This window comes from Thunnus albacares, chromosome 15 (assembly GCF_914725855.1).
Source record: "Thunnus albacares chromosome 15, fThuAlb1.1, whole genome shotgun sequence".
In the NCBI taxonomy this organism is placed as follows: domain Eukaryota; kingdom Metazoa; phylum Chordata; class Actinopteri; order Scombriformes; family Scombridae; genus Thunnus; species Thunnus albacares.
This window is the reverse complement of record NC_058120.1, coordinates 29,926,712-29,936,989: the sequence shown is the minus strand read 5'-3', so window position 1 is coordinate 29,936,989 and position 10,278 is coordinate 29,926,712. Positions and strand designations below refer to the sequence as shown.

The 10,278-nt window shown below is 44.0% G+C and overlaps 1 protein-coding gene across 1 annotated transcript; it reads right to left on the bottom strand.

Moving 5' to 3' along the window:
• Positions 1–1,144: 1,144 nt before the first annotated feature.
• On the bottom strand, positions 1,145–9,996 carry cfl2 (cofilin 2 (muscle)). Its single transcript, XM_044375723.1, has 4 exons — positions 9,864–9,996; positions 4,307–4,614; positions 3,336–3,412; positions 1,145–2,155 (listed from the first exon to the last, which is right to left on the bottom strand). Exons 1-4 carry the CDS (start codon positions 9,864–9,866, stop codon positions 2,043–2,045), a joined length of 501 nt encoding a protein of 166 aa, XP_044231658.1. The 5' UTR covers positions 9,867–9,996; the 3' UTR covers positions 1,145–2,042.
• Between the last annotated feature and the right edge of the window lie 282 nt (positions 9,997–10,278).

Below are 10,278 nucleotides of genomic sequence, written 5' to 3'. Positions count from 1 at the left end.
ACATCACCTTCCTCCTCCTCCTCCTCCTCTCTATATATTGCGCATCATGTTGTTGCAGCTCTGATGTTTTCACTGAGTGAAATATTCAAACCAATGACTCCATGTTTCTTTATGTCTGTATTAGTTCATAAAAAGCAAATATATCAACACATCTGCTGCTTTATCTTCAACATATTTACACTGAAGTCACTCTGACAGATTTGGGATCTTTAGTTTAAAATTCTGTGACTTAATTGAACTAATAGCGTTTGTACATCTTTGGTTTGAACCGTCGTCAGTGAGCTGGAGGGTAAATATACACAGAACAATAAGAGTCTTCAACCAAATATAACTTTGATTTGTGTTGAGCTGCTAATTTACTTTATTCCATAATTCTGTTTGTAAAACCTCAACAAACAAAAGACACCAGGAAACGTTTCAGAAATACTGTCAACAAGCTGTCAGATGATTTGTATTTATGTATATTTAATGTTTATTTTACAGTTTATACTGCTGTTACTGAGGTTCTACTGAAGTCACACTGGTTCTAATGTGGTTCTACTGAGGTCATACTGGTTTTATGGGGTTCTACCAAGATTATACTGTCATACTAGTTTCACAATGGATTTTTTGAGGTTCTACTGGAGTCATACTTGTTCTACTGGGGCTCTACTGAGGTTAAACTGGAGTCATTATGATTCTGATTAAGTTTAACTGAGCTGATACCAGTTCTAGTCCTGTTAAACAGGTTCCACTGGAGTCAAGCTGGTTCTGCAGGTGTTCCACTGGAGCTCCTCTAAGGTCAAACTGGTACCAATGAGCTTGACTGGAGTTGCACTGGGGTCAAGCTGGTTCAACATGTTCACACAGGTTCTACTGTGGTCCTGCTGGTTCTAATGAGGTTCCACATGTGTAACATGGGTCCTACTGAGGTTCTACTGAGGTCATGATGACCGCACTGGTTCAGTGTTCAGAACGTTTTCACTCAGAGGTCGTTTAAACCTGACTGGTGTTGAAGGGTCACTGCAGGTCAAAGATGACTCACAGACAGGAAGTAGAACATGAGTGACACCTGTTCCTGAGCGTCTCAGGTGGACACCAGGTGAACGACCTGCGGGTGAAAGCGCTCTGTGATTGGTGGAAGCAGAGACGAGGCAGTGAGGCGTCAGATCTGCCACAGGCTTTTATTGCAAAGTGGCTTCCTGTGATCTCAGAAACAACGTTCCACTTTAAGGCTCCAGATGTCGTCGTGTTGTTGTTGTTGTTGTTGTTGTGGGGTCGTCTCTCACTGCTGGGGTCAAATCTGCTTCCTGTAGTGTTTCTTTACAAAAAAAAGTGCACTCTAACTAACTCTGGTGTGACGGTTACATTCAAACTGAAAGTAAGGCGACGACCAAACAGCTAGAATGACGGTGAGTCCGACAGGAATGGAAACTGAGGTAAACAAACGTTAGCTTGGTGACATAAATACAGAGAATTTAACGTCAGAATCTTTTCTGTCTCAACCTGTAGTGTTTCAACAAAAAAGTGCTGGGTAGTAATCTTCTTCTTCTGAATGCATAGTCTAACAATGTGTCTGCCTGGTTTGAACATACTGGAGAAGATACAACAATAATAAATAAAAGTCATGTAAAAAGCGTCATGAACCCGTGTGCTGCAGGAGGCGGAGCTTCGCGGCGCGTCGCTCGCCTCCAACACGTGCGGCTGCTTCCTTCACATCGACTTTTTGGCAAAACTCTGGCTGTGAGAGAGAGACAACCTTCCTGTGGGTTTGGTAGTGTGTCGTTTTTTTTTCTGCCAGGTGAACAGAAGTCATGTGGCAACAAACTGGGAGGTGTTTGCATATCATTATGTTAATGAGATCTCCTTCATGTTGGAAAAAAAAGCAAAAAGAACAAAAACAAAAAGAAAAACAAAGAGGCCTAAAGATTCTAACTCCTTCAGGACATGGATACAGACAGAGCAAGCTGCTGGGTGAAGCGGCGGTGTTCAGGTGGGGTCGGGTGCTTCGGTCCAGATGGCACGGCGGTTGGCTTGGCTCCGCTCGGCTCGCTGCGCTGACATCACAGCGGCTTGCCCTCCAGGGACACCACCACGTTCCCGCCCAGCTTCTCGGCCAGCGTGCTGCGGTCCTGGATGTCGTCCAGCCCGTTCACCTGCCACTCGTGTTTGATACCTGAGGAGACACACCTGAGGTCACTGAGGAGCCACACACGCACGCACACATATACACACACACAAATACACACACACACATATATATACACACACACATATGTACACACATATATACACACACAAATACATACACACACACACACACACACACATATATACACATATGTACACATATATACACACACATATATACACACACACAAATACATACACACACACACACACACATATATACACACACACACACATATATACACACACACATATATACACACACAGATGACACACACTGACAGTCCAGCATGGAGCTGCAACTATTAACTATTAACATTCATTATCAATTAATTTGCAGATTATTATCTTGTGATTAATTGTGCAGCTGATAAGGGCTCACTATGACGTCTTCAGTTTGTTTGTTTTGTCTTGAAGAGATTTAATTTACTGTCAAATATGACAAAGAAACAGCAGAATGTCACATTTGAGAAGCTCAAACTATCATTAGATTATTAAAATATCTGAGCAGGTTCAGAGGATCAGATCAACACCTGCCAACAGTCCAACCACTGACCAATCAGATCGCTGGAAACACTGAGTCATCGTTCCTACAGGGTCCTGACTGAGTTTACAACAACAATATGAAGCAATAAAGAACATCAGATTAGATAAAAACAGTTCTGACTCATCAGATGGAGTCGTCCTGTAATATCCAGTATGAAGAGGAGGAAAACCTCTTTACTGTTCTATGGACTATGACTGCTGGTTAACACACTGGGAACACTGGGAACACTGGGAACTGGTCCTTTCAGAGAGAATAGACACAGCAGTCGGTCGTTGTGTCCTGATGCTTCACTACAAAACAGGAATCTGAATAAACACGTTCAGACAAGCTGCGTTTCTTCACCTGAGAGAACCTGAGCTGTGATTGGCTGGATGAAGGACGTTAACTGAGTCAGGTGATTCATGACGGCGGTTATCAGGATCAGCTGTAAACATGATGACAACAACAACCACCTGCATCCTGGTTTCTATCAGGGTTCTCCTGCTAGAACCCACAACATGTTCACCTCACAGAGACACTTCATAGACCTGGATCATGAGCAGGACAGTTAGAGATGATGATGACATCATCATCACCTCCAACGTGACCTCTGACCTCAGCAGGTGACGTGATGACTCACCTGTAAACTTCTTTTTGATGGCATCTTTAGAGCTGGCGTAGATCATCTTACTCTTCAGAGGAGCGCTCTCTGGAGCCCTGCAGGAGAACACAACACCGTCAGACTGCTGAGAACACAGGAGAACACAGCAGGAGAACACAGCAGGAGAACACAGCAGGAGAACACAGCAGGAGAACACAGCAGGAGAACACAGGAGAACACAGCAGGAGAACACAACAGGAGAACACAACACCGTCAGACTGCTGAGAACACAGGAGAACACAGCAGGAGAACACAGCAGGAGAACACAGCAGGAGAACACAGCAGGAGAACACAGGAGGAGAACACAACAGGAGAACACAGCAGGAGAACACAACAGGAGAACACAACAGGAGAACACAGGAGAACACAGCAGGAGAACACAGGAGAACACAGCAGAAGAACACAACACCGTCAGAGTGCTGAGAACACAAGAGAACACAGGAGGAGAACACAGGAGAACACAGCAGGAGAACACAACAGGAGAACACAGCAGGAGAACACAGCAGGAGAACAGAGGAGAACACAACAGGAGAACACAGCAGGAGAACACAGCAGGAGAACACAGGAGAACACAGCAGGAGAACACAGCAGGAGAACACAGCAGGAGAACACGGCATGAGAACACAGTAGGAGAACACAGGAGAACAAAGGACAACACAGGAGAACGCAGGAGAACAGAACAGGAGAACACAGGAGGAGAACAGAGGAGAACAGAACAGGAGAACAGAGGAGAACACGGCAGGAGAACAGAGGAGAACACAGGAGGAGAACACAGGAGGAGAACAGTCGCCACTGATCAATGACCCTGACTCATTGATGACCCCGGTCCGACCCGTACTAGAAGATGAAGACCAGGTCTTCTTCTTCCTCCTCCGTCTTGGACTCGTAGGAGGCGTCCTGATAGATGACCCTGATCACTGATCAATAACTGGCCCCTGTGTGACTCTTACCAGAAGATGAAGACCAGGTCCTCCTTCTTGGACTCCTTGGTCTCGTAGGTGGCGTCGTACAGGCCGTATCTGCAGTCGTTGGGGGGGAGGAGCTTAACGAAGCACGCGTACGGGTCGTCCACGCTCTCGCCGATGTCGCCCACCAGGATCTGCTTCCCCTCCTCCACGATGATCTTCTTCCTGTCCTCGCTCAGGCAGAACAGCACCGCCTTCTTCCTCTTCTTCACCTCGTCCTGGGTCGAACTCTTCCTCACCTTCATGTCGTTAAACACCCTGATGACCTCATCGTTCACTGTCACGCCTGATGCCTGCGGGGGGAGGGGCGGACGCTCGTGATTGGCTCATACAGAGGACGAATCAGCAGTTTGACATGTGAGAAGATTCGGTCTGCTTCAAACATTCATGTCAATCAATCAGTTCACTGGCTACAATTCTGATAATTGATTAATTATTCAGAGTTTGAAGGTTCGTTAGTGAAACATGTGGACAGGTACTGGATGGATTGTTGTGATATTTGGTTCAGAAACCATTAATTAAGAAAAAAGACTTAAACACCAACACTTCCACCAACACGTCCATACTGGGAGAAACGTGTCAGTTAGGTTTAAGTTCATTACTGAGTTTTTCTATTTAAAACTTTTACTTAAGTCTGGGGACCACTGATTCAGAATTCCAGACTTTTCCAGGTTTTCCAGACCCGAGAAGGAAGGCTGGTGTGCTCTGATTGGCTGTTTGAGTGTGTGACTGTAACAGCAGCATGAATCAGCAGGCGTTTATAGACGATGACTCACAGCTGAACTAACATCCGACCTGCAGCTGACAGCGAGCGAGTGAACACACCGCCTCTCCACAAGTCAGTGAACGCACCACAAACGGCAAAACAGTAAACATGACAACAAGAAGTCAGTGAACGCACCACGACAATGAGAAGTCAGTGAACGCACCGCCACAGGAAAGTCAGTGAACGCACCACCAGGGCGGCAGCTAACAATTATTTTAATAGTCAATAAATTTGTATTTATCTGATCAATTGATTATTATTATTATTTTGTCATTAATGTCATATTACAGTCCTGTCTGACAGCAGAGTCTGAGCTGTAACATCGGCGTTTGTGATGATGCAGCTGAAAGTTAACAACCGACAGCTGATCAGCTGATCTCTGAACATCTGGAACATGTCAGGTATGTTGATGACATCAGACGTGTTTCAATAATAAATTACAGAGACTCGTTTCATCGTTACTGAACAAGTTTCAGACTCCAACAAGACACGTTTGAATGTTTTTTTTAGCATTTAGAGTAAAGCTTCATGGACGCTGCGGTGCTGGATCCGCACAGAAACCAACCGCTGGATTCATCCATAAACCTGCTGCGGAGTTTGTTTGAAAGTGTCTAAATCTCAGTTTAACATCACAGCTGGTTCAATATGAAACTTCTACGAGTCTGATGAGGAAACTTGCAGCCTGCAGAACACAAACACTGAATAAACTTTACAGTGAAGGAGGAAACATCTGGCGTCCAGCTGTTACTCAACAATTAACAATGTTCAGTGTTTTCCAACGTTCTATAAACCAAACAATCAGAAACATCATCTGCTTTTTAACAGGTGATTAACATCGTTAGTCGCAGCTGAAGAATATTTACAGATTCATGAAGGAGGAGATGATGTTGTTTTAAAGGAGTTTTAATCAAGTATTGATTAATCAAGTATTTCTAGATGTTTTAAAATATGTCAGGGTCTTTAATTATTTAGATAAACAATTATCAATCTCTAATTATTGTAAACTGTTAGTCGGACAAAACAAAACATTTAAAGACATTTTTCACAGTTTTCTGATGTTTTTTCAACTAAAAGATTAATTAATAAAAAACTAATCACAACAAAGGGGCAGATGAATGAATCAATAAATGATAATTAACGGCAGCTCAGCACAGACAGCTGATCAATGCGTCTGTTTATGGTTTCACAGCTGATAGGTTGATTGAAGGAGCTGCGGATCAATAATCAATATCTGCTGAGATTGAGAACAAAGATGAAGAAAGAAAATGGCCGCCGGCTGACTCAGCTGTTTGTTAATGATCAAACCAAAACTTAATCAGCTGATTCGTTTCACCCATAAGAGTCATGATGACATCATCAAAAGTCCAAAACTGAGTGAAAATCAATCTGCAACTATTATGATACTCGATTAATTGTTATTAATCATTTCAGTTATCTTTTCATGGTTCCAGGCTGTCAAATGTGTGAATTTGCTGCTCTTCAGTTTTACATTAAAGTAAATCAACTATATTGATAATCGATTAAAGCGTTTTGAGTCATTTTTTAAAGAGGAAAAGGTCTAAATTCTCTGATTCAAGCTTCTTATATGTGGATATTTTCTGGTTTCTTTCATATTTTTTGACAGTAAACTGAATATTTTCGGGTTGTTTATATTTTAGGATGCAATGGACATTTTTTGCTGCTTTAACCAAACGATTAACTTAAAAAATAATCAACAGATTAATAGATAATAAAAATTATCATTAGTTGCAAAAAACCCAAAGATTCAGTTTACAATCATAGAAAACAAAGATTTTCCATAAAGACTAAACGCAGCACATTAAAGTCTGAGTGACAGAAAGTCAGAGATTATTAATGTTATAAAAGCTTTAACGTAGAACTGAACTGTTTACAGTGTTAAACTGTTTTTGTCCATTCAGGGTTTTTTGGGCAGGTCTGAAACGTCTCGATGACGTGGAGGAGTGACCAGCATGACTCCGCCTCTATATGAACACCAGAGCGTACTAATGGCTACTATTTTTACACCAGATAGTTTTACCGGGATTCACTTCATTTTATCGGCTGTTACTGGTGATCGGAGCCATTTCCAGTCAACGTTGGTGCTTCAGGAGTTATTTTAAACTCAGCTGACGTGTCGGTTAACGGGTGGAGCCACCAGCAGCTTCAGCACCAGCTGTTCTGCTGGGAGGACGGGTAGAGTCAACGGATGTGGCGCCGGCAGTAACTGACACCGGCCGCCGCCCGCAGCTTCAGCTTCAGTACCGGCTGTGTGGCTGGGAGGTTCTCGGCCGGAGGGAGAACCTTTGCTGGGCAGCACTTCACCAAAAATCACAGCGTTAGAGGCTTTTACTCGAAGGGTGATGCCGCCGTGGACTTTTCAGCAGAAAGGTAACGTTAAGTTCACTGAACATCATTGGAAAAAAAAGACAATTTAACACGATGATTGTTGACAGGACGCTTGTTAACTCGTCGTTTAAGTTACATTTTTACTGAAATAAGTCAATTTACCTACAAAATATGTGCCGAATTTAACACTGGATCCTAAAGTTACTTTATTTTGAAAATATCATCCATGTTGCTGCCTGTTTTAAACTGTGTATTTTATACAGTTCGGTATGAACGTTGTTAGCGGCCGTGCGTTCAGCCACCTCACTGATTCAGAGCCGAGGATGCTGCTTAATTTTCCACCATTTTGAAACCTAATTTTATAAACTTGGTGACTTTTTTTAATCATTCAGATTTGGCTGGTGGTTAAGTACACAGTTTTCTGTGGTGTGACAAACTCAAAACACATTTATTATTATTGTACATGGACTTTAAATCTGGCACTAATATATCAATGTTAAAGTCCAGATGAAACTGTATCTGACTTCCGTATTGAAACAGGACAGACGGGGCGTAATTCATAATATAACTAAACTCTGTGCTGCTAAAAGTTGAAGATTGATTGATGACTGGATGTCATGATATTATTGGTTTAAATTGGTTGGTTCAAGCCTACATAAGCATATGTCATGTTTTACAGGAAGAAAACATGATTGGATTTTGATATAAGAATGACAGTATGACCAGAATGTGATCTAAAAGTGTTAAAAAGACTTTTTTCATTTTATCTTGACTTTAAATTATAAAGTGCCAGTCAACAGTTTGGACACACGTTCTCACTGAAGAGAAGGAAGGTGTGTCCAGACTTCTGACTGCTGCTGTATGCAGCTATTTATATGTGATAACAGTCTGTATACATATCACCAACCCCACAAAACTATTAATCAATTCATCAGGAATATAATCAACAGCTTAATCTATTAATAATGAAAATAATCATTAGTTGCAGCTCAAGACATTTGATTTAATTCTATCGTAGGATCCCACCAAACTACACTAAAAAAAATCATTATTTGGGTTTTGCATTGACAACTTTCTTTAGCATTTCATTCAGATCAATCAATAATGATTAATGCTGTATTCAAGGATTTAAGGACCTTTATTGTCTTTACAGTTTCAAATGTTGCCTATAAAGACATGAAACCGTGTTTCCAGATCTCAGTGAAAAGGAAGCGAAAATGCAAAAAATGTATCAAAACTTTAGAAGAATTTAAGATTAGGTTTGAAAAATATTTTTAAAAAAATCGAGAATATAGTGTGCAAGGTTGAATCGGCACAGGCACTGAAAAAGTGTAGCAGCCTTTATGAACATGGAATAAAAACTATAACTGAGCTGCTATAATTATGATTATTTTATCCTGTTTTCTGTCTTTTCTCAGTGTGGCTTTAATACAGATGTTGCTTCGGTTTATATGTGATTTTTTTAATGAATCATTATTAAAAACATTTACAGTTCATCTGATGTTAAATAATCTAGATTTTACTTGTAGAAACTGAAGGAATAATACTTAGTGTGGTTAGAGGAGCTGCTGGTTACAGTAGCTGGTTAGTATTAATAACTAGTTGCAGTCAGGCCTTCAGACAGACAGACAGGCAGAGAGAGAGAGAGACAGGCAGACAGGCTGCCGAGTCACTGCTGTCTCTCTGTCTGTCTGTCTCTTATAACTAACCCGGACTAAATCCAACAGCTGACACGGGTTAGTTCAGACCGCGCCGCTGGCCTGGTGTTTTCCGGCCAGTCAGCCGGGCCTCAGCCCTCCTGTCCCGGCCGGCTGTGGGCCAGTCAGCCCGGCCTCGGCCCTCCTGTCCCGACCGGTCAGCCCGGCCTCGGCCCTCCTGTACCGGCCGGCAGCGGGCCGGTCAGCCCGGCATCGGCAATGCTGTTCCGGCCGGCTTCGGGCCGGTCAGCCCGGGCTCGGCCCTCCCGTTCCGGCGGGCTGCTGGCCGATCAGGCCGGCCGCGGCCCTCCTGTTCCGGCCGGCTGCAGGCCAGTCAGCCTGGCCTCGGCCCTCCTGTTCCGGCCGGCTGCTGGCCGGTCAGCCGGAATAAGATGGCCGCCCCGGGCCACACGGCCTGGAGCGCAGGCCCGGCCCGGCCCGGCACACGGACCGTTACATGAAAAGAAAAAACGAAAAAACTCCATTAACGTAACGGGAGTGAACCCTGGTACCGGGAGATGCGTCTGTATGACGTACAGACCGAATAACCGTCGGTGTCGGCATGCGGAGCTGCTAAAACTAACGGGAGCGGCAGCCATGCTAGCTAACATCACGCTAACGCTACCCGCCGAGCCGAGTAACGGTCCACCGGAGACCCGCAGCACAGGGACTCACATGAGCCGCTGCCTGAGAATCAGGAAGAGCTGTCGGGGAAACTACCGGAGGGGCTTACCATGTTGTCCCGGAGTTTGTCCGCGCTGCTTCGCCGTCAGATCGGGGTTTCTCAGGGGTGAAAGGTAGCGGGGAGTGTGGCCGTCCGACCGGAGGAGGAGGAGGAGGAGAAGGGAGAGAGGGAGGAGGGAGGAGGGAGGGAGAGAGGGGAAGGGGGGTCTGAGAGGGAGGAGGGAGGGAGAGGAGGAGGGAGGGGGGATTTCTCACAGCATATATTATCAGATTGATAGCTTGGTTTCTAACAGAGAGACCGTCTCCCTCCCCCGCTGTACCACTCACAAGCTAATAATCCAATAATCATCTGCTGCTGGTGAAATGTGCAACAAAGCACCTGATAATCTACAGAACCAAACATCTAATATGATCCATAATGTGACCACACACGTCTTCAAAACTGTCCAATAATACAAAGTGTC

Coding starts and splice junctions, on each gene's coding strand:
- cfl2 (XM_044375723.1), bottom strand. Junction 3,413..4,306: donor GACCTGGTCTTCATCTTCTG/GTAAGAGTCACA, acceptor GTTCTCCTGCAG/GGCTCCAGAGAGCGCTCCTC. Junction 2,156..3,335: donor CATCAAAAAGAAGTTTACAG/GTGAGTCATCAC, acceptor GTGTCTCCTCAG/GTATCAAACACGAGTGGCAG.